Source organism: Myotis myotis, unplaced genomic scaffold, assembly GCF_014108235.1.
Source record: "Myotis myotis isolate mMyoMyo1 unplaced genomic scaffold, mMyoMyo1.p scaffold_m19_p_10, whole genome shotgun sequence".
NCBI classification, from domain to species: Eukaryota; Metazoa; Chordata; class Mammalia; order Chiroptera; family Vespertilionidae; genus Myotis; species Myotis myotis.
In genome coordinates, this window is record NW_023416314.1 from 46,870,777 (window position 1) to 46,895,751 (window position 24,975).

General features: G+C 40.1%; 1 protein-coding gene across 9 annotated transcripts in view; it reads right to left on the reverse strand.

Annotated features, from left to right (window-relative positions):
* Positions 1 to 24,975, reverse strand: part of SBF2 (SET binding factor 2) — a 357,871-nt gene that overhangs the window by 72,723 nt on the left and 260,173 nt on the right. For all 9 annotated transcript variants that reach the window (XM_036325356.1, XM_036325358.1, XM_036325355.1 and 6 more), the window contains 3 exons: positions 4,693 to 4,863; positions 2,231 to 2,493; positions 443 to 615 (listed from right to left, as the gene is read on the reverse strand). In XM_036325356.1, coding sequence (XP_036181249.1) covers positions 443 to 615; positions 2,231 to 2,493; positions 4,693 to 4,863 — 607 coding nt within the window. The remainder of the gene's footprint in view (positions 1 to 442; positions 616 to 2,230; positions 2,494 to 4,692; positions 4,864 to 24,975) is intronic.

A 24,975-nucleotide genomic window follows, 5' to 3' on the forward strand; every position in this document is an offset into this window, starting at 1 on the left:
ATTTTATTGATTTTTTACAGAGAGGAAGGGAGAGGGATAGAGAGTTAGAAACATCGATGAGAGAGAAACATCGATCAGCTGCCTCCTGCACACCTCCTGCTGGGGATGTGCCTGCAATCAAGGTACATGCCCTTGACCGGAATTGAACCCAGGACCCTTCAGTCCACAGGCTGACGCTCTAACTACTTAGCCACACCAGTCAGGGCTATTGTGCCATTTTATATAAGGGACTTGGGCATTCATGGATTTTTGGTATCAGTGAAGGGGTGGTGGTGTCCTGGAACCAATTCTCCATGCATACCAAGGGAGGACTGTAAATAGCATGGCTTAACTCCACGGAAGACAAGTATTACAGGTTGTTAGCTGAAAAAAGTAGACCCATAACAATTCTTACTCAATTACCTACAATATTATGGTTCTCTAATATCTGTAAAGTGATTACCTGGGATCATGCAATGAAGGCTCTTGATGTGGTCCTGAGTAACTCCACTCTCTGTACAAACTTTGTCAATAAAGCGGGTAATGAAACGCACAACAGAATTGGCAATGTCATTATTCTCTGAATCTTCAAACCCACTTTCTGTATCATAGCTCTCAGCTACACTTCCTGCAATACTAAGAAAGTCAAGGAAAGAAATCATAGTCAGTTCTCAAAATGTGACAAATTACTACCATATCACAATTTCCATGCAATTTAAACTTGCTCAGAGAGACGTCTACCTAAGCAGAAGGCTCACTCACAGCTCCTTTATAAGGGACAACAGTGAAACAATATTCTACTTTCCTACATTTGGAAGCTACTGCCAGAGACTGTCCTTTGGACGCCCCCCCCCCCCTTTTTTTTTTAAAGAATAAGGTACCTTCTTTGATTTTCCTAAAAGGAAACCAGGAACTATGGAATATAAAGCAAAAAAGGACACTTTCACTTATTATCTGATACTTGAACCTTCTAGAAAAAATTGTCCTCCTAAGTTAATTACCACATTGAGCCAAAGTAGCAGCTATCTTTGCCCTCTGGCAACTGGGGCACATGTTCCCTGGTAGGCAAAGTAAAAGATCATTTTTCAGCAAATAGCCCATTCTTCCAAATGGGAGAACCAAGCTGTTCTATGAACCCTTCTCTTGTCCGATATTTATCTCTCTTGGAGAGCATCACAACCCTTTTGGTCACGTTGAAACCATCATTCTACCATAGGTGTTACATTCACACTGGGAAGGGATTAAGTCTGAAGTGGAGATGTGAAACTTCAATCCCTGCCCTTGTTGCTTAGTCAACAGTTCCCACTTTGAACAAATGCTCGCCTCCTCTGCCTTCTTTAAGGCGGCTGAGTATGGAAAAGACTCATTTGCCTATTCTAACCTCAGTTCTCCTTCCCCCAAATCCAACCATGCTAGCCCATTCAGTGTTATAGTAAAGCTAAGCAATGAATATGGCATCATATCATCCCAAATCATTAAAGAACTTAGGTGCTTTAGCCCCTCACTATGTAAAAATCAGGTTGTAGAAAACGTCATGAAGGCAAAAAAAAAAAAAAAAAAAAGAAGTGAGGTAGGAAAAAGAGTGCTAGTCAGGAAGGCCTCTGGGGAGGTGACATCTGAGCTGAGAACTAGATGAAGGGAAAGAGTGATTCTTTCAGGGAAAGTGTTCCAGGTTGTGGGACAAGCACAAAGGCCCTGAGGAGATGCTATGCTCAGTGTGCCTGACATTAGGCTTAGCAGGGAGATAAGTCTGGCCGACAGAAAAGTGATAGGAAATAAGGTCAGAGCAGTAGCCAGTGGCCAGATGCCACCAGGCCTTGCAGTCCATGGGTTTCATTCCCAGTGGTAGGAAAAGTTGTTGTAGGGTTGAGAAGAAGGCAAGGATGAGGACATGATTCCAGGCAAATGTAAGGGATAACTGAGGAAAAGAGAGCCTAGAAACAAATAATCACTTTAGCAAGAAGGAGGTCATTAGTAACCTTTCAAAGCACTTTCTGTAAACTGCTGTGGCAGAAAGGAACGAAGGGCTGGATCAGCATCTGGTGAGACTGGAAAAAGCAGGTCAACAAAGAGAAGAGAGTATGGGAGGTGGTTAAGAAGTCAGATGAAGTGATGGTCTCTTAGTAGAAAAGAACTGAGCAAGTTTGAAAATGGTTAATTTTTAAAATATGTACAGCAATATTTGTCCAAAATAGCTTACATTCTCTGCTAAGCCAGGAAAAAGAGGGTCTGTGTGCCCACGTCTCGGTACCTGTTTGTGACAATGCTGTTGCTCCCACTCTCCCAGTCGCCGGGTGCTGAGGTCCGTAGGAGCTTGTTTTTACTTGTATCGAGTGGGACTAGCAGGTTGACCATGAGGTTGGCAAAGTGGATGGCCTGACTGAAGACGATGCTCTCCTCCCGCTGCACCAGCTCCTGCTGCGTGGATTTGCTCAGTGTCGGCCAGAGGCGGAGCTGCTCGGCCGCCAGGTCCATGGCTGTCTTCTCCTGATATTGGTCATCAGGAATCTTGTCCTAAAAATAAAGGGACACAATCCAAATGCATCACGAGTTTCCGAAAACATGGAAGATGTTCCCATAATTCATCTATTAAATGCCTATATCAGCAAAGGTGTAAACATACACACAAAACATAATAATAACAAAACCAAACCTAGTCTTCCTTTTCACCCAGATCCAGCAGGCCCTGAGTGGAACCATGTGACAAACCTGAGGAAGCAGTAGCAAAGCACAGATGGACAGGTGGATACACTTGTCATTGCTGACATTTCACTGCATTTATTTACCTCTGTGGCTCCATCCCTTTTTGGTTGCCAGTTACAACAAATTATCAACCTGAGAACCTATAAATGCTCAGGTATGAATGTTCAAGTATCATTACTAATACTCTTATACATTTCTTCTGTTCTTTTGGAGAAGAAGATGGAATGATCAAAGTCACAATACAGAACTAGATTTCCTTGTAAATGTGGGTGTCAAACATTATACATGAGGATATGGGTACCTGTGGGATTTTTAAGAGGGGTTTCCTGGTAGGGCGAAGAGTTAAACAATAACATGAACTGACAGCTGCATAGCATTTATAGCTGTGAATAGCTGGTCCACCTACATTGTCACGTGTATCTAACCTGGGGCTCAGAGACGGACTTCTCTAGAATACAGGATACAGAGCATGTTTTTGCTTTATGAATGCTTTTGAGAGATAACAATGTTAGCATTACAATACCAAAAGCACTCCACCAGCCCAATTATTTCTGGAACATGACCTCAAACTAACAGTGTTTATCCTTACCCAAGTGTATTTGGTGTTATGAAAGAAAAATCAGAGTTTAAATTACAATCACACCAACAGTGCACAACAATAATCTGGAGCATCAGCTAGATGTCAGATAGTGCTGTTTGTTATTAAAGTTCTGCTCTTACCACCCTCAATATCAGACCAAGAATATGCTTACGTTTACGAGGCACCGAGTATTTGAATACTGCTGTGTAGTTTCTATTAGATATCTCAGTAGCTTTATCTCACAAGATAGAAGGCCAAATTAAAATAGAGAATGATTGAAAGGGTCAGCAGTAAGTATTTGCCCAGCATACAAAATGAAAAATTTCTCTTAAAGTGAATCCACATAGACAATGAGGCTTTAATTGGCCTCATTGAATTAATGAGGATGAAAATTTCTAACATTTATTATTTACTACATGCCAGGCACTCTTCACTGTGCTTTACTTGTATTAGACATTAAAATCTCATATAGTCATATCTGTTCATCTTACCAATGAGGGAATTAGGCACAGAGGGTAATATGAATTACCAAGACCAGATAGCTAGTGAACATTTTAAAATTTCACAAAAATCTAAACTACTCTTTCAAATTAAAAACAAATTGTCTCTGTTCTAAAATATTTTTCTTAAAAAAATATGTTATACTGATAAAATATATAGGAGCATATAGAATATTACTAAAAGACGACCTTGATTCATTGTTGGCATTGGCATACTTCTGAGCAGGACTAATGAATTTTGCATTTATTTTAAAGTTGATCAACTTGAATTTGACATTTCTTCAAGAAGTTAAGGCACAAAGACATGTACCTAGGTATTTTAGGTGTGTTCGTTCTGTTCAATATCTTATAATTGTATCCAGGGAATTCTTATTTATTAAAATACTAGAGGCTTGGTGCACAGATTTGTGCACTGGTGGGGTCCTTTGGCCTGGCCTGCAGGGATTGGGCCGAAACCAGCTCTCCAACATGCCCAAGGTGTCCTGGATTGCGAGAGGGTGGTTCTCGGGTGATGCACCCTGGAATTGGGCTCCCTCCTCTCTGGTTCCGGGTGCATCACCCAAGAACCACAGCTGCCAAGTCACCGCAGCTTGGCAGCTCCTGCATTGACTGTCTGCCTCTTCGTGGTCAGTGCGCGTCATAGCTACCAGTAGGACGGTTGAACGGTTGGCCGTTCACTTAGGCTTTTACATATATAGATAATAAAATAATTCTAATGCTAAAGAACTGTACTGAGAGGTTATTACAGAAAAAAAAGAGAATGTCAGAAATCAACAGAAGAAAGATGCTCACCACATTGCTCCCTAAGTAAATGTCAAACACATCAGTAGGAAAGTGACTATATTTCCTTTTGCCCTGGGGACATTTGAATACACTTTCCTTGAAGCCAGGATCCTGACCCACACATGCACCTTCCTCCACCTCTCTTACCTTCTGCTTCAGATGCAGGGCATGATTGTCTTCCTTGGCTGAGAGATACAGGGAGCGAACTTGTTCCTGCACTGCATTGTAAAAGGTTGTCTCCCAAAATTGCTGATTTGTCCAAATGGGGTGGTCTTGCACACAGGTGTAAGCAAACTGGCTGACTCCGGGGGCCAATTTCTGTGAGAACACACAATATGAAATCTATCACCATGGGGCTGGTAGAATTATGACAGTTCTGAAGGTTACAGGGGCCACAGTTAACCACAGATTGCTCAAATGACTTATCTAAATAGTATCTTATGGTAGTATAAGCTTAGCAACTAGCAACTTACTTTAAAAAATGTTTTTATTGATTTCAGAGTGAGGAAGGGAGAAGGAGAGAGAGATAGAAACATCGATGAGAGAAAATCATTGATTGTCTGCTTCCTGTACACCCCCTTGGAGATGGAGCCCACAACCTGGGCATGTGCCCTGATTGGGAATCGAACCGTGACCTCCTGGTTCATGAGTTGACGCTCAACCACTAAGGCACACCTGCTGGGCAACTTACTCATTTTTTTAACTGGCAACTTTGGGCTTGCTAGAAAACCCTTTCAGATCTCAGTCACCTTACCTAACAAAATGAACATTTTAGCAACAGCTAAAAAGGAAAGCTATTATATGAATTAGAGACTATGCACACAGTAGGCACTGTAGAGTTGGTAGCTTTATTACAATTAGAACACATAAAATCCATTGCCTCCTAATTATAAAACTCCAGATAATTTAAAATTTCTTATACTTGGTTTTAGAATACCTTTTTTTTTTGGTGGTGGTGGGGAGTACTAATTGAAATGTGAGTGCGCATACAGCTTGGTCTTTCATACAGAGTGAGGGCATATCATGAACTTGAGACTCAGGAGTAACTGCACCCTCCCTGCTGCTCACTCCAGCCCTTGACCTCCCCACCAGGCTGTTGCCTGGCTCACTAGCGACTGTCCTAGCTTCAAGGGCATTTCCTGGTAACCAAGTCTGGGTACAGGAAGGTAATCTTGAACCAAACCTTCCTTTCCAGGACCTCCTGCTGGGCTTCAGAGTGGCAGTCTTCCTTACTCTGTGATTAACAACAGAGGGAAGGAAAACTAACTCTTGCAGGCACTCAAGGAACTTCATAAATATTTATATATCTCATTTAATACTAAAAATCTTATAAGTGCGTTATTATTGCCAATTTAAGGAAAACAGAAGTTTAGGGAGGTTTAAGTAATTGCCCAAGGTCATATAATAATTACATAAGTGGTGGTTTAAAGGGCAGACTTTGCTGGTTCCAAAGCCCCTGTTTTTATGATACCAAACTGTCTTGCAAAGGAACTGAAAGCAAATCACAAAACACATTAAATACCAGTTAGCACTGCTGTCTGTTCCTTTTTTCTGCACTTCAGGATTTTGTTTCCCAAAGTAATATTCTGCCTTGACACCTCTGATATGATTTCAAATTGATAATGCATTTTATTGTATTTGAATATTTTTAAAAAATATATTTTATTGATTTTTTACAGAGAGGAAGGGAGAAGGATAGAGAGGTAGAAACATCAATGAGAGAGAAACATTGATCAGCTGCCTCCTGCACACCTCCTACTGGGGATGTGCCCACAACCAAGGTACATGCCCTTGACCAGAATCAAACCTGGGACCTTTCAGTCCACAGGCCAATGCTCTATCCACTGAGCCAAACCGGTTAGGGCATATTTGAATTTTTTATAAGAGTTTATTTGAGCCAAACTGATGACATATGCCAAGGAGTAAAATCTCAAATACCCCCTGCATTTAAATTTCAGATAATTTACATTGCTGAGTTTCAGTTAATGATTTGAGTCATCTTTTCACAGCTATTGCTTTCACCTCTAAAAGATAAAAGATGTTTCAACATTTTTTATTCCATCATTTATTAGCAAACAGCAGGTAGCATTCTCAATAGTTAGACACTTTTTGTCCATTTTATTCTTTGGAATTGAGTTCATCTTTTTTCTATCAGTAGAACTAAAGTTTCTGATAATAAAAGTTTTCTTTTGAACCATTTTAATAAGCAGACTAAACCTAGAGCTGGAACAGGCACCAGGCATACCACGAAATGCAGTACCTGTGTAGTTAGAGGTGGTGTGGCTATATCAATTTGCCTACGAGAGTCTATGTACTTCTCTATCCCATGTGTAAGTTCCTTTCAAGAGGGGATGTGGGTTACACTTTTTTTTGCCCCTAAGAATTCTAAGGACTAACAATGACCTTGTAGCAGTGCACAAGCCTATTTTGGAAAGAGAGATTAAAGGCACAAAATTCAAGATAAAAGCATAATTCTCAACTGTCTTTCTCATGAAGACAGTCCTCTGTTACAAGCACCACTTGTTACAAATGCAATGTAACATAGCAGTTCTTAACATGTTAGAATTCTAAAATTATGTTAGTATAGATAAGCTCAGAAAAAGCGCTTAACAAATCTGTACCAGGCTCTCACTTAAAGTGCTTTTAGAGTCATCCACACACAGAAGTTATTAATTATAAATCTTATTACAACTTGGCATCTCTGCAGGAATTGGAGAGCACACCACAGCCCTGCCTTTCTCCTTCAGCATTTTTCTCACTGACGCTGCATATTTACTTTCCTTGGCACGGACCAGTTATTATCTTCCTGTTTGTTTACAAACTAAAAGTGAATATGCAAAAACTTGCCTAAATCTGTTGGACAAGAGTGAACTGTATATGTTCCTAGGCAGAAACATGGTGTGAAAGAGAGTGGCAGTAGCCCAAAGGGTCAGAACCCGCAGCTGGTTTACTCGGTGAGAATTATAGCAGGGTGAAGTGGTTAGAGGATAAACACTTGTTGGTGGCAAGACAGACACAAATGACCAAGGCATCTTAGACATGCATCCAGATCATTAATTCCAAAATACTCAAAATATTATTATTTTTCCAAACATGAAATCTGCCTGTTTTCTTTGTGGTTTCCTGCTATGTCTTTTCAACTGCAAGCATGGGGCACTGTGTCCCTGGACGTGAGGGTGGGCAGGGCCATGGCACTGATGGGCAGGTGTGTCCTTAGGACCAGCAGAGGGCAGTAGCACCTTGTTCTGCCTAGATTCCATCAGGGCTTCAGAAAGGAATTGCAAAAATGGAACTTTGCCGTCTGGCTGGGCTAGAAAGTGGGTGGTGAGAGGTGAATGCTGCATGTCCTCACCGTACACCTGAGAGACCCTATAAAGAAAATGGATTTACCCAAGGTCACACAGCAAGATGGGTAGAAGAGAAGAAAATAGAAATAAGGGTTTCCATTATTCTACGTCATTTTTGTAAGGTACAAAAATTAAGATATTTCACAAAACAAAGCCACAGTATAATTATCTAGAGAAAAATGCAATGCTACTGTTTAGGGTTTCAGATTCGGTATATCCTGTGATAGTAGCAGTTGTTTTAGGAAACAAAGAAAATAAGCCTCTGTGGATAAAACTATCTCCCAATTTTAATCACTTCTCTGGTTTGAAGAAAAAACTTTCCCAAGATGGTTTCTCATAATGGCCGGCATTCCAGCTTCATGACCTTTATTGCACAAGGAGACTCAGTCTACACGCAGTGTGGGGAGCGATGGTGGTAGGGAATGCTGCTGTCAAATGACATGTCTCCCTCCAATGTTGGCAAAAGTATTTACTTTAGACTTCATGATTCTTATGATTCTGTCCTAAAGAAAAAAGTGATATTTTGCCATGCAATTTTATGAAGTCAACACATTCTTAAAAGAATGTCTAAGAATGTGTTGACTTCCTTCCTTATCTAGAAGAAATAGCCTCAAATGTACTAGATTAAGCAATGCCATTCATTTTCCACAGAGCATTCAAAGGAAACCCAGCATGGGACAGGATATGGAGAATAAACTCACAGGCTCACCAACAAGCAGGCCAGATTCAAATCCAAATAAGTGGGCACAAATCATCTCAGAGATGAGTTGGTCAAGGGAAAGCTTAAGAGATCAGTGTGAGAGGCCTGTGTAAGGCTAGACATGTTTGCTCTCCAGGCCCAAGGCTCCAATTAGGGAGCTCAGAGGCAAATCAGGTTTCAGGGGAAAAAGCTAGCTGGTAGGATTGATTCCATAAATATATAATGGTCTTAAAGAATAATGCAGAATACAAAGATTCACTGTGTAAGTTGCTGAGTATTTCCTATCCATTCTGGCTCTGGAATACACATGTATCTCATTATACAGTTCAGGAGTGGCACCAGCCGTCCCTTTATGATTCTACACTGGCCCGACCAAGTCTGGATGTTAAGTCACTTTAGGAATTAATTTCTGAGTAGCTTCTGATGAGCTTTGAAAGTGCTTAGTCTTGAGAGACAAACAAAAGGAAGACAGAAAAAAATATGTATCTATAACCTATATTTGTCAAATCTGAAACATGCTTGCTTTGATTGGAGTCCACCGTGTACCTGTCTTGATCCCATTTCCCTCCTCTCCTAGAGGAAGCAATGACCCTAAATTAGGTATTTTTCATTCCCATTTATGTTTTTTTACCAGTATATATTCATAAAGAATATATGTAGGATTATACTGCAGGTTTCATTTACCCCTTACTGAAGTTTTTCAAAGTATACAATTCATGTAATATTAAACTAAACTATGTAATTAACTGGGACAAAACACAACTGGCTCTTTGTAAACACACTCAGAAGGGGAAGAAGAGAGTGGCCTATAAACAATGAGTATTTAGGATAGTGTGTGGATTAGCCAGTGGGATTTAGAGAACAGTGAGTAATCCAATTCGTTAAGCAGAGGAGATTGTGAAAAAGTAGAATTTCCCTGTTCTACTACCTGATCCTCTAAGACTGAACCTCAAATTCATAATGATCTAAACCAAACCTCTCCCGGGATGCCTAGAAGGTCCACGCACACAAGTTCTGCAGAAGAAGTACATTCATTCACCAGCCTTAGCCAGTGTTCATTGATGTGCCAATGTCAGCAGCTGGAATGACAGGGTTGAAGTCCTTCAACCACCTATCTTTCTAATGATTCTCTGTATTAGTACATATTGAGAGATCAAGAATAAATCAATTTACATTTTGTGTGGTTCAGAAATTAGTAGAAATCAAATACAAGCTTATTGTCAAATCCTTTGCCTGGGTTTGGTATTCTTAGAAATAAAAGACAGAATTCAAATCCAACCCACCTCCGTTTTTGGCAGGTTTTTAAACTTTGTATAAATGGTAACATATGTGTTTTATTCTGTACCTTGGGTTTTTGACACATTAAGTTGCTAGACTTATTCAGGTAATAATAACAAATAATAATTATAATAATTTAACCTGTACTGAGCCCTCACTATATGTATTTATTAACTTACTTAGTCCTTACAGAAATCTTATAATCTATTGAGGTGAGTACTGTTATTACCTCTGTTTTAGAAGGTGAAGAAACTGAGGTACAGAAAAGTTAAGCAATTTGTCCAAGAAAATAGTGCCAGGAGGTGGCAGAATCTGAGCTTGGATTCAAACCCAAGGGGATTAGCTACAGAATTTTGTTTCTTTTTTTTTAAAATTAAATCTTTATTGTTCAGGTTATTACAGTTGCTCCTCTTTCCCCCCATAGTTCCCCTCCACCCGTTTCCCACGCCACCCTCCGCCCGCCCCCCACTATCCTCATCCATAGATGCACGATTTTTGTTCAGTCTCTTCCTGCACCCCCCCACCCCTTCCCCTCCCCAAGAATAGTCAGTCCATTCCCTTTCTATGCCCCTGATTCTATTATAATCACCAGTTTATTCTGTTCATCAGAATATTTATTCACTTGATTTTTAGATTTACTTGTTGATAGATGTGTATTTGTTGTTCATAGTTTGTATCTTCACCATTTTTTTCTTCTTCCTCTTCTTAAAGGATACCTTTCAGCATTTCATATAATACTGGTTTAGTGGTGATGAACTCCTTTAGCTTTTTCTTATCTGTGAAGCTCTTTATCTGACCTTCAATTCTGAATGATAGCTTTGCTGGATAAAGTAATCTTGGTTGTAGGTTCTTGGTATTCACCACTTTGAATATTTCTTGCCACTCCCTTCTGGCCTGCAAAGTTTCTGTTGAGAAATCAGCTGACAGTCGTATCGGTATTCCCTTGAAGGTAACTGTCTGTTTTTCTCTTGCTGCTTTTAAGATTCTCTCTTTGTCTTTTGCTCTTGGCATTTTAATTATGATGTGTCTTGGTGTGGTCCTCTTTGGATTCCTTTTGTTCGGGGTTCTCTGCACTTCCTGGACTTATAAGTCTATTTCTTTCACCAGGTAGGGGAAGTTTTCTGTCATTATTTCTTCAAATAGGTTTTCAATATCTTGCTCTCTCTCTTCTTCTGGCACCCCTATAATTCGGATGTTGGTGTGCTTGAAGCTGTTCCAGAGGCTCCTTACACTGTCTTTTTATTTTTGGATTCTTTTTTTTCATTTTGCTTTTCCGCCTGGGTATTTTTTTGCTTCTTCATATTTCAAATCTTTGACTTGATTCTTGCGATCCTCTAGTCTGCTGTTGGGAGTCTGTATAATATTCTTTATTTCAGTCAGTGTATGCTTAATTTCTAGTTGGTCCTTTATCACAACTTTGAGGGTCTCATTAGATTTCTTGAGGGTCTCATTAAGTTTATTGGCGGTTTCTAGAAAGTTCTTGGAAAACCTTAAAAGTATGGTTTTGAACTCTATATCCAGTAGTTTGCTTTCCTCCATTTCTGTCATTTGTGTCCTGTTTCTTTGTCTGCATTTTTTTATGCTTTGCTGTGTTGATAGAGTGGCTTTCTGTACTAGGTGTCCTACAGGGCCCAGTGGCTCAGCCTCCCCAATTACCTGAGGTAGACACTCTTTGTGCATCCCCTTGTGGGCTTTGTGCACAGTCTTGTTGTAGTTAAGCCTTGATTGTTGTAGGTAACACTGGGAGGGATTGACCTCCAGGCCAATTGGCTGTGAGAATCAGCTGTGTCTGCAGTGGGAGAACTTCTGTGCTGGAGACACCCCTCCAGGGCAAGACTTGCTTCAATGGGGCTTTGGTGCTCACTGAGTCTTCCCCTGAGTGTGTCCTTTATGAATCCGAGGCGCTGCAATCTGGATGATCCCACTCTGACCACTGGGCACACTGGCTCCTGGATCTCTAAGGAGGTGCTAATCTAGCCTCTGCCTGAGGCTATCCAGCAGGAGCCAGCTGTGACGCAATGCAAGTTGCCCTGGGGCCTTGGGGCAGCTTCAGTTTGTTAGGTAATTATCAGATTGCAAAGGGCCAGGCCTTTCATATGCAAAAGCCTCTGTGGCTTGGGCAGGGAGGGGTCCCAGGGGATCAACAGGGTGGAGCGAGCAGTTATGGCTGCTCTCAGTCCTGCCCTCAGAGGCCCTGCTGCTCAGTGTTCCGGCAATCGCTGCAAGCACCCCTGAGAGAATGCTGCCCTCGAGTTCCGACCGATGCCGACCGAGTTCCAGTTTCTCCAGTATCAGTCTGGGTCCCCAGAGACTCGCCCGGAACTGGAGAGCTTGAGACACCCTCCCGACTGAAAAAGACAACCGTGTCCTCAACCGCCAACCCTCTCCGCATGTGCCTCTGTACCTCTGTATTTTACTTCCGCACCGCACCTCCTCTGAGTCTCGGTATGCTTTTCTCTTTCCTTCTAGTTGTAGAATTTCCACTCAGCCAGCCTTCCTGTGACTCTGGATGATGTCCGTTCTGTCTTTTAGTTGTATTTTTGAAGTGGTTGTGTGAGGCAGCAATCTCTGGTGTTTACCTATGCCGCCATCTTGGTTTCTCCGTCAGCTGAGCTCACAGAATTTTGTTTCTTAATCATTGCATGATTTAACTACTGCATGGAATTCCACTGTATGAATATATAACATTTCCTTGTTTCTTTAATGGATATTTGTATTGTTTCCAGCTTTTTGCTATTATATACAATGGTGTGTGAACATTATCTCACATGTCAACTGTCAATTTTGATTATTGGTTTCAGCACCATTTAACAGTGCCTGGAAGTACGTGAGAGGGGCCTAAGAAATATGATAATTCCCATTGTTATCTATAGCCATAAACATTTTGGGGTTACTGCATGTTGTTTATTTCTTCAATGAGAAATTATTCAATGCAGATTTTTTTGCAAATCTATTTTTAAAATTAACAATAATTCTTTAGTATAAAATATCTAGTCGATCTTTAAATTTTAATTCTTGTGTTTAAAAAGCTTTTCTGGTTTTAAAATTATTTTTATTATTTTTTATAAATAGTTTGACTTAGGAGGGACTCAAATAAGGTCCATATGTCACTATTCATTCATGTTGGTGAGGTCAGTTTTAATCTATAGGTTTCTCTACCATCTACAGATCTGTCCGCCTCCTGCCCCACTTGCAATCTGTTTGGTAAAGAAACGGAATCAGTTGTCCAACAGAGTTTCCATCAATCTGATATTTGCTAACTGCAACGCAGTTAATGTAGCATTTTTTTTTTTTTATCCTCTGTATTTACTGCAAATTGGTAGTTGGATCTAGACTAGAGCCTTGATCAGATTCAGGCTTGTTTGGCAAGAATACCAAGTCACTTCTGGTTGTCTCTTCTGCTGTGATATTAAAGGTTATTGATGGTCAATGCTCAGATTCATTAATAATTAGGAGTAATAAAATAGTGCTATTTTCATTCTAGCAATACTTCTTCACTTATTAGCTGGGATATTTCTATAAAGAGAAACTTGCCCTCATCAACTGTATAGTGACCCAAATAGTCTGTATTAGAAAGCAAGATAAATGCATGATTTTATTCCTTCATTTATCAGATTTTTAAAAAAAGTTATTTTTTAGCATCTATCACAGATGACCAATTAGCTTTTTTTTCATATTTTTATGAAATCATGGACTTAAAAAATATATTAGATTTAACTATTCTTAAACCTGTTTAGAAACAAACCAAAAAAGTCTACCCATATGTGTTTACGGGAAATTTGTGTTTTTCATTAACTCAATATACCAAACCCTATGGGATCCCTGTCTACAAAGTGCCTATGATCTTATACGAAGAGACAGGAACTCCACATGTGATGGCGGATGAACCTAATAATGTTGCTTGTAATAGCACTGTAAACTGGCAGAACATAATCAGCAAAAAAGACTAGTAGATACATAACAAGGTGTTTTCTCTGAGGTGTCAGAGCAAAAGGAGCAGCAGGAGAAAGGCATTGTGGGTCCTGGCACAGGAAATAAGGAATTTGGTGAGTCACAGCTCTCACTATGTGTGCTGGCAAATGGCCCAAAAGCTCAACAAAAATGTTTATTACAGCATTATCTTTAATAGCTATGCCCCTCTCCAAAGCTACCAATTTTAATGTCTAGCTATACAGAAGAAAGGTTAAGTACATTGTTAACACAGAAGAAAATTATGTTGCCATTAAAGTGGTTACTATGGCGATGTACTTATGAATGAATTGTTTATGCTACATTTCAGAAAACAAATCAAATATGCTAATATTATGTCTGGAAGTACACAAAGACTGGGAGGAAAAAGGCAAAATGAAAATGAAGTAAAGGTAACAGAATTTTAAAAAACATTTATTTTCAAGAGAGAGGAAGGGAGGGATGGAGGCAAGTAAGGGAGACAGAGAGAGAGTCAGAGAGAGAGAGAGAGAGAAAGAGAGAGAGAGAGAGAGAGAGAGGAGAGATGAGAGAGAAATAAGTGACCTTTTGGTGCACGGGACAACACTCAACTAACTGAGCCACATCAGCCAGGGAGAATTCTGAATAGTTTGTTTTGCTTCTTCAAAAATAATTTTAAGAGATTTAAAAAAATTAAATGAGGCAGACCGAATATTCTTTGATCTCTAAACCCCACTGAAATGAGAGCAAAGAAATTTTTAAAAAATATATAAGAACAAAAGAATGAGAAAGGCGAGAACACTAGATCAGCAAGTTAATAAAATTTTAGAAGTCATAAAATGTATTTAAAAGCAGTAACAAAAATTAAAGATCAGATAAAGCTGGCACCCCACACTACTTAGAGAAGGAAAAGCCCTTTTCACACTTTAAAAGAGTGAATTTTATGGTAGATGAATTATATCACAATAAAAATAATGAAAACAAGCCAAATGTTCATCAACTGGTGAACACAATGTGATATATATGTGTACAATGTAGGATTATCTTATATAATAAAAGAGAAACATGTAAATTGACCATCCCCCCCACGATGCTCACCAGCCAATCAGGAGTGAGTATGCAAACTAACCTGACAAAGATGGCAGGTTAATTTGCATACACAAGTGCCAGGTGGAGAGCACAGCGGGAGAGCTGGCAGCATGGGGGGACGTGGCTCCCTCGGTCGCTCCCCCAAGCCACGAGGTGGAGAGTAGAGTGGGAGAGCCAGCAGAGAGTGGAACAGCTTGGGGAACTTGGCTCCCCAAGCTGCCAGTCGGAGAGCAGAGAGGGAGAGCTGGTGGCTTGGAGGACTTGGCAGAGTGGGAGGCTGTGGGACGGAGACAGAGCAGGAAGGGAAAACCAAGAGCATGGGGAGCACCAGGCATTCTGGGAATAGTAGTTCTGGTGGCAGCCCCAGAACCTGAAGCAGAAGCCTAGAGCCTAGGGAGCACCAGGAATGCTGGGAATTGTAGTTCTGGTGGCAGACGGATCTCTTAGACCAGTGGTTCTCAACCTTCTTAATGCCGTGACCCTTTAATACAGTTCCTCATGTTGTGGTGACCCCCAATTTCATTGTTACAAATTGAACATAATTAAAGCATAGTGATTAATCACAAAAACAATATGTAATTATATATGTGTTTTCCAACAGTCTTAGGCGATCCCTGTGAAAGGGTCATTCGACCCCCAAAGGAGTCACGACCCACAGGTTGAGAACCGCTCTCCTAGACACTAGAGCGAAGTGAGCCTGGAGCAAGTTACTGTTGCGGTGGGGGATGGAGGGAAAGCAAAGGTGAGAGACATAAGTAAAATCAGTGTGTCTAGGAAAAATTAAAGGGAAGATATCCTAAAACTTCCAGGAAATCTCTACCAATGAAGCAAAGGAAAAAAAAATGCCTCTATTATTTTGTGAGCAACAAACTAAACTGGGTTGGGGGTCTCAGACAATTCGCTCATATGATTGCAAAGACAGACAGAAACTCCCGGATTGGAGAGGGCTCCTCTGAGGGCTCCCCGATTGGAGAGGGTGCAGGTCAGGCTGAGGGACCCACCCCCAGTGCACGAATCTTTGTGCCCTGGGCCCCTAGTTTAAAATAATAAAAGCATAATATGCTAATTAGACCGGACAGCCGAACGACCTTCCGGACATCATTCCGGACGAAGATGGGGCTGCAAGAGCCGAGCCCCTTAAACGAATTTCATGCATCGGGCCTATAGTATGGCAATAAAAAGACATGAGGTACTGATACATACTATACCATGGATGAACTTTGAAAACATTATATGAAGTGAAAGAATCTAAAATGTCCAGAATAGGCAAATCCATTGAGACAGAAAGTAGACTGAGGTGGCCTAGAGCTTGGGGAATGGGGGAAATGGGTGGTGACAGCTGATGGGTATGGTGTTTCATTCTGTGTGCATGAAAATGCCTTAAAATTAATTGTAGTGGAAGGGGATATACTAAAACCCATTAAATTGTATACTTGAAATGAATGAATTGTATGGTATGTGAGTTATATTTCAATAAAATGTATTTTAAAAGGTTGATGATAGGAGAAACTGGGTTGAGAACACTTGGAAACTATATTATCTTTGTAACTTTTGGTAAATGTCAAAGTACTCTAAAATAAAGGTTTATTTTAAAGAAAGGATGGAAAGCTGGTGTGGCTATGTTTACAGAAGATGATTTAGATTTCAAAACAAAGAATATTACTGCAAGTAAAGGTAATTTCATAATGGTAAAGGGCCAATTAATCAAGAAGACATAAACCCTAAGTGTTTCTGTACCAAATAAAAGAGCTTCAAAACACACGAATGAAATATGATAGAAATGCAAGGAGAAATAAATATACAACTATATTATCTTTAATAGCTATTAGAGAGAGATTACAATCTCTACATAATAAATAGAAATGGAAGCAGAATTAGACTTGAATTACAATATCAACTAACTTAACCTGATTGGCATTGATTGCACAATAGCAAACTACCCATGCTTTTCACATGTATACAAAACATTTACCAAGGCAATCTGCATTCTAAGTGATAAAATCAGTCTTAATACATTTAAAATTATTCAAATCATACAAAGTATATTCTCTGATCAAAATGGAATTAAATTATAAATCAATTAACAGAAAGGTATCTGGAAAATCTCCAAATATTTTGGAAACTAAATAATTAATTCATGGATCCAAGAAAAAATAAAAGGGGGCAATTAGGAAGTATTTTGTACTAAATGAAAAAAATTTAAAACATGTCAGAACTTTTGGGATGCCATTAAAGCAATACTTTGGGGAAGATTTATAGCACTAAACACCTGAATTAGAAAAGAAGAATGGTTTCAAATCAATGACCACAGCTTATACTTAGAGAAATTAGAAAAATCAAAGCAAAATAAAAGTCATAGCAAGCAGAAGAAATTGATGAAGATTAAAAAGTCATTAATGAAATAGAAAACAAAAAATAAAAAAGAAAATCAATGAAGCCAAAGCCAGTTCTTTGAGAAAATTAATAAAGTCAACAAGTCTCTAGCCAGACTGATAAAAATAAAAAGACAAAATTACCAGTATCAGGAACGAGAGGTAACATTACTAAAGATTCCATAGATATTAGAAGGATCATAAAGGAATATTATGAATAACTTTATGTCAACAATATTGACAACTTAGATGAAATGGAATCTCACTGGCACTTAATACGTATTTAGCAAACCAGCGGCTCAAGGAGATAGTGGGAGCAGTGGCCTGGCTGTATAAGGTCACAGCACAACAGCCAAGGCCCCTGTGGGAAGTCATGGAGTCGCTGGAAAACATCAGCACCTGCCTGAGGAGCAGGAAGCAGTTTGGGGATCTGCAGGGGTAGCGAGGCAGGCCGGGCACCTGGAAAGCTGGCTACGACCATTTAGCTCTAGATGTCCTGTATGTAGTAGTCAATTCTATATTATTAGGTTAACAAGACAAAGGTGTATCCCTGGAAGAGCACTTTTCTTTCCTGTGTGGGTAAACCTCAGAGTTTAAATCCTCTGATTTGGATGATGTTATCACTATCTTAGGGACTGTTCTAATGACAAAGAATCTAGAGGAAAAACACAGGCTCTGATTTAAGTAAATTATTCACTTGAATTTGATTACCAAGTAAATAATCTGATAAAAATGAACATTTTCTTTATGCGATTTTCAGTTCTTACTAGATGAAAGCAGAAACCACAGTACTATTGAATTATAATTTTGTAGTACATCTTTTCCTTCCTTTCCAGATACTCAACTTTTCCAGAGACAATGAAAAATTAAGTTATTTTGTTAGAATTATGGAAAGCCAAGTAAATCTTGAAAGCATTTTCCATAAACAACACAATCAACATCTTGGGGCCTAAATTTCTGAATTTCACTGAAGTTTTGACTCAAAAACTTAAGTCAAAGGACAAATAAAGATTCAAATTACAGGTTGCATCCATGATACAATCTACTATGGGTGAAGTAACTGCAATTGTTACTTCTGTGCCTACATTTTCTAAGGGTTTTATTTTGAAACTGTGGTCTTCCGAGAATGAGTGACGGACAGCCAGTGTGATTCACTAAGGTGGTGCCTGTGCAATGTGGAGGCCACAGAGCACTAAATACCGGGGTTGGACCTTGAAAACTTTCTGAATGATAGAATATTCTCAGATGAGTCACCTAAGCTCTCAGCTTAAGTTCTTTTTGAAGATAACCTTCTTGACTCGGACGTATATCTGATAGAGGTAGGCCATCCTATTTTTGAGAAGAAAACTTAGTATTATAAGCTGACTATATATAGTAGGAGAAGGAAATGTATATTTTGAAAGGAAATATGCCCTCGCTTTTGAGGAGAACAGCTCTTGTTCAATTTTAGCTTTCCTGTTTCTCATTTGTTTTGGAAAGATTCATTAAAACTGAGACTCTAGAACAGTGGTTCTCAACCTTGGCTGCACATTAGAATCACCTGGGAATCTTTTTAAAATCCTGATTTCTGGGCCTCATCCTCCGGAAATTCTGTTTCTTTGTTACTAATGTTGTGGCCCCACCCCATAACAAAGAAACAGAATTTCCCGAGGATGAGGCCCAGAAATCAGGATTTTAAAAAGATTCCCAGGTGATTCTAACGTGCAGCCAAGGTTGAGAATCACTGCTCTAGAATGAAGAACAAGCTGTTGACTTGGTACCTATTTCCCAGGAAGATTCATCTATTGATTCATATGGATTGGGTCAAAGTTATCCAAGTGTTTGCATGGGTAAGCCCACCACTATACCTAGAATTATCTAATTCTAGACAGTTAGTAAATAGCAGTAATTATCTAGGTAAAATCAACCAAGACGGGTCCAGGGCTAAGAAGAAATAGCTGTAAAGTTGTATGTTCTAGGACCAGAGATGGTTGAAGGGCCAGGGGATCATTTTCTACTTCTAAGACTTTCAGGAACACCACAAAATCCACTCACCACCCCCGCTCTCTCGCCACTATGTCCATTTATTAATGTCCAGAATTTTACTATTCCGATGTCATTCTTATAGCTTAAGGCCTAGTTCCTACTAAAGAGTAAATATCCTTGCAGGCTTGAGAATACCTTTATCCAACTGGCTGCTACTGAATATGAAAGAAGGCTTGGAGATTAAGTTTCCTTAAAAGGCCAGAAAAACAGTCATGAGGGAATTGGAAGTCTGACGCAAGAAAGAAGTAAGAAGCCTACTGAAGCTGGAAAAGGAACTGAACAAGGCTGGGAAACGACGTATTTCCCCAATATGCTGGGTCAACTCTCCTGGGAGGTCCAGGTTGGGTCCTTGGCATATGCAGAAAAAGGTTTCCAATTCATGCAGAGGTGGAGAAATTCAAATTCAACATACATAATTGGCAGAAGATTTTTTCTGCCTATCACCAATTACTTGTAAAAATGTGAGCACAAATGTGAACGTATATAGACACACATAAACATGCATCCCTTGTTAAACCTGAGTCACTTGTTTGAAGTACAGACTCATTAAGTGAAAAGAAACCTCAGAGAAAGTTTAATTTTTTCATTGACACATGGGGGATGCTAAGACACACAGAAGTAAAGGAACATAACCAAAGTCACAGAGCTAGTTAGAGCAGTGCTGGAACCAGAAAGCGATGTTTTATAAGGTACTAAATAATTTGGCCACATCCTTTCTTTCTCGACTTCCTGAGTATTAGTCACTTGTGTGGATGCCACCCTGCAGGGGAAAGAGCTAAATGCTCTGTGTGTTGAACATACTCTTTGCTTTCTAACTGCCATGACACTGGCTAAGCTATTTCTTCCACTTGGAATCTCGCCTTCCAATTTCTAATGGTTAAAATTGTACACATTCTACAAGGGCCAATTCAAATGCTAAATCCTTCAACATGTCTCCCCTGGTTGTTCCCTCTCTATTCCCTATCTGTTATAATCTGTGTCCCCTAAACTTCATATGTTGAAGCCCCAACCCCCAGTGTGGTTGTATTTGAAGGAAGTGATTGAAGTTAAGTAAGGACATAATGGTGGGGCTCTGATCTGATAGGATTAGTGCCCTTATAAGGAGAGAGACCAGACAGCGGGCACTCCTCCCCAGCTCCCCCTTTTCCAGAGCATATATGCAAATGAGGAAGAGAGATGTGAGGACATAGCAAGAAGGTGGTTGCAAGCCAGAAAGAGAGTCCTTAACCAGAAACCAAGTTGGCTGGAACATTGATCCTGGATTTCTAACCTCCAGAACCATGAGGAAATAAATGTCTGTTGTTGAAGCCAGCCAACCTATGGTATTTTGTTATGGCAGCCCAAACAGACTAAGGTACATCTTTATACAGAACTCTGTTTATACTTCTCTAATAATTTTTTCATTCTGTTTTTAAATTTAGGACTATTTTTGCTCAAGAATGTGCTGAAATGACCTGTTAGAGAACCTCTCTCAGAATTATATAAGATAGAGCAGCTTTGGGTAGATTTCAGTTGCCAATATGGTAAAATATAAATGCAATAAAGGGATTTGTATTACAACAAAAGTGATCAAGGTAGAGGGGGCTTTTAAAATAATATACTGTTACATAAGACATTGTATTATATGAAATCAGCTCCTATATTATTTCTATTTTTGCATGCTCATTAAGAGATGGTAATAAATACTTATTACAAGACTAACAATTTATTAGGTTCTAAAAATGAAGCATTAAAATATAATCAATTAAACATAAATAATTAAAATTTTTGTGTACATATAGTCTCTCTCCTAATAGCCTTTGATGGCAGAGACCATGTCTGGCACATCTTGGCATCAACTCAAATGTCTAAAGTATCTTAAGTATGGGTGGATATTGGAGACACATAAAATGCTTGTTGAATTCTAAAATGGCTAATTGCATATTTTCCAAGGGTTTCCCTTCTAACATTACAATTTTTATTCTAATTTTATTAGCGGGAAACATCACCCAAGAGTATACTAAAACCATCTAATTTCTCACAGTCATTCCAGATGGTTCTCTGACTCCTGGTAATCCCCTGCCATCAATATTGAAGCACTCCTCTGACAGAGGTTGCCTGGCTTCATTTCCCCAATCCTTAAATCTCCCCTGAAAGTGGCTGCTCTTTATCTTTATGTCTCACACATCATGTGAAAATCTATCAGTGACAAATGGGGACAACGGCAAAGCTGCAGAAATTGAAAACAGACCTCATGAGTTAGGGACAAGATGTTGTTTCCCTTTGGACATAAAGGGAATTTGCTGAGTCACAGAGTCGAGTATTTATAGCACCATGCAATTTATTTTCTGCTGTAATAACCTATTCTGTAATTCAGTAGCTCCTCCACAAGTCTCCATCAAAACTATGATTTCTAAAAAATGCTAACAATGCTGACTAATAAGAAGGAAACAGCACTACCTAAGCAAAATGAAACTAGAAGAGTAATCTATTTATAAAGTGTTCTTTAGGGACAAGTTGTTAATAAAATCTTTGCTTTTGCTACCCATAAAGAGTCATGAGTTCTGCATTTTCCATTCTTTCCTAAATATGTTATCAAGATGTACCTCACTGAAGGTCCTATCCTTAGGCCTTTCCCCACTACATCACACAATAAGAATTCACAACCAGAAGAAGCTAAAAGCTACAGTTTGTAAAGCTGGCATCCTATTAGCTCCATCTGGCTGCAGATATGTATTGTTTTGGTTGTCTAGAGTTTTTTTAAAATTAAGGCAACATTTAAAAATGAAGACAGCCTATCCTATATAATAAAAGCCTAATATGCTAAGTGTTGGGTCGTTCAGTTGGCCATTCAACCAATCAAAGAATAATATGCTAATGATATGCTAAGGTCGCTCAACCGCTGCTATGATGTGCACTGACCACCAGGGGGCAGACAGTCGACCAGTTGACCAGTTGCTATGATGTGCACTGATCACCAGGTGGCAGATGCTCCAACTGGTAGGTTAGCTTGCTGCTGGGGTCCAGTTGATTAGGACTGAGTGAGACAGGCTGGACATGACCTAGAGCCCTCCTACGGTCCTTCCCCGGCTGGCCAATCTCCTGTGTCTCTCCCTGGCCTCAATCCTACACCAGTGGGGTCCCTCGGCCTGGCCTGTGCCCTCTCACAATCTGGGCTGAGGGGACCCCCTGCCTGCTGGGGTCCAACCCCAGCGGGTCCAGGGGTTCCCAAAGGCGTAGACAGAGTCGGCGAAGAAGGAAGGACACGGAGACAGTGTTCAGTTGATCAGCAGCCTAGCCAGGATCTCCAGCCAGGATCTCCAGCCAAGTTCTGGTCTGGATCTCCAGAGAGGTTCTGCCTAGGATCTCCAGCCAGGTTCTGTGTCCATGTTCTCTTGCTAGGTTCTCCAGGTTCTCCAGCCAGGTTCTGTAGCCATGTTCCCTCGCTAGGTTCTCCAGCCAGGTTCAGTCACCAGGTTCTAGTCAGTTTCTCTTGCCAATTTCTGTAGTCAGGTTCAGTCCAGGATCTTTTGCCATGTTCTCTCCAGCGAAGTTCTTCTGTCTCTAGGTTCTGAGTAGGTTCTGTGTTCTAAGTTCTGTGTCCTAAGTTCTGTGTTCTAAGTTCTGTGTTGTGCCAAGTTCTGGTCTGAATCTCCAGAGAAGTTCTGCTTAGGATCTCCAGCCAGGTTCTGTCCAGGTTCTCCAGCCAGGTTCAGTAGCCATGTTCCCTCGCTAGGTTCTCCAGCCAGGTTCTGTGCAGGTTCTCCAGCCAGGTTCAGTCACCAGGTTCTAGTCAGGTTCTCTTGCCAATTTCTGTAGTCAGGTTCAGTCCAGGATCTTTTGCCATGTTCTCTCGCTAGGTTCTGTCTCTAGATTCTGTGTAGGTTCTGTGTCGAGGTTCTGAGTGTAGGTTCTGTCTTCTTAGTTCTGACTTGTTACATCTGTATTTATACCAGTTGATTCCAATCCTATCAATCTCTATTCCAAAGGTTAGGGCATTTCTTATCTCCATTCCAGGGAGTAAAGATTATGTAGCTTAAGCATGATTGTTCGTAGTTAAAGTGATTAATTACCCACCTGGCACTTAGTTAAGAGGTTTTATTCCCTCCCTAACTTCAGGGGAAAATCCCTACCTGGGGAAACAACCTTTCTCAGAGACCTTGGTTAAAACACATAGTGCCAAGAAGGTGAGCAAACATATTAAGAACAGTATGCCATATATGCCAGGTCCCTTGAAACAGCAAGGATGGGCCGGCTCCCGGCACCTGCCCCCTACAGTGCATGAATTTCATGCACTGGGCCTCTAGTTCTATATAATAAAAGGCTAATATGCAAATTGTCCCCTTGGGAGTTCGACCCCTCACTATGACATTCGCTGACCACCAGGGGATGGTGCAGAACATGGTGGGCAACCAGCAGCAACAGCGGGGTGCTGAGGGAGCAAGGGAAGGAGAAGGTGGGGAGGCTGGGAGGTGGGGAACCTGATCGGCCCTGATAGCTGGCCAGGCCTAGGGACCCTACCTGTGCATGAATTTCGTGCATCGGGCCTCTAGTTCTATATAAAAGCTAAGTTTCCAGCTTCTCTTGAAAAATTGAGATGTGTTAACAATATTCCTGCGTCCCTGCCTGGTGACCTCACCACATTGCTGCTCTTCCTTTGGCCTGCTTGGCTCATCTGCATTCCTGTTTGGCATCAGTAGGCATTTAGTTTGTAACCCTTGCTAAAAGCAGATCATACTACAGACAATATTCCATGTGGATCTCCTCTTAAAGAACTCTAATCAATGCCTGTCTGTTATGCTAGCCTACTAAGTGGCCTCTGTCCCTCCAGGCTCTCAGTCCTCCCCAACATCTACCCTGCTGTATGTTTCTGGAACACAATTACGTCACTGCCTGTTCCAGAGTATGCTATTGCTCGCTGTGAGTGTCGAGAATAATATTAGTCTAAACTCCTTAACATGACTTCTAGGCATTCTGTAATTTGAATCTAAATTACCTTCCACAACTAATGACTAAGTAGATTAAGACCATCCTAAAAGGAAGTGTCAAGAGGACTGCTATGATGTTCTGCCCTTTCCAACATTTTAATCAATGATGTGGATAAAAAGAAGGATGATGATTTTCAAATTTAAGGAGGAAAAGGAATAGGAAATATTTATAATTTGTCTAATCCATCCTGTGAGATGCTTGTCTTAATCCTTTTACTGCCATTGGCAAGTACTCACCAAGGAAAACAAAAAGATCTGGGGTCAATGGTGTTTTAAAATTATGCACATGTCAATCATAAATAAACATAAAGATCCTAAAGTTCTGTTGCCTTTTATAGCATAGTAAGCATTCCTAAAACATTTTTGTATATAGAATCTCAGTTTTGCAAGACAAAGAAGAAAAACAGGATGATGGATAAAAGATATAAATGAATCGAAGCAATTTTTTTTTGGCAAAAATTTGAAGATTTATTGAGATGGAAAAAATAGTTTAGCATTCTAATTCTAATGCAAACAAAATTTTGGGGCTGTAGGTAGAAAACTATTAATGAATGAATTGGGGTTACTCCATGATTAAAAATTCTCCCCTTTCAAGAAGTTGCAGAATTGAAGCACTGATTAAATAAGATCTGCATTTATTTGTAGAGGAGGCTATCTGCACAGCACTGGCACCTAAGGGTAAATTATACTATAATCACAAAATTTTTCCAGAGCACCGAGATGGG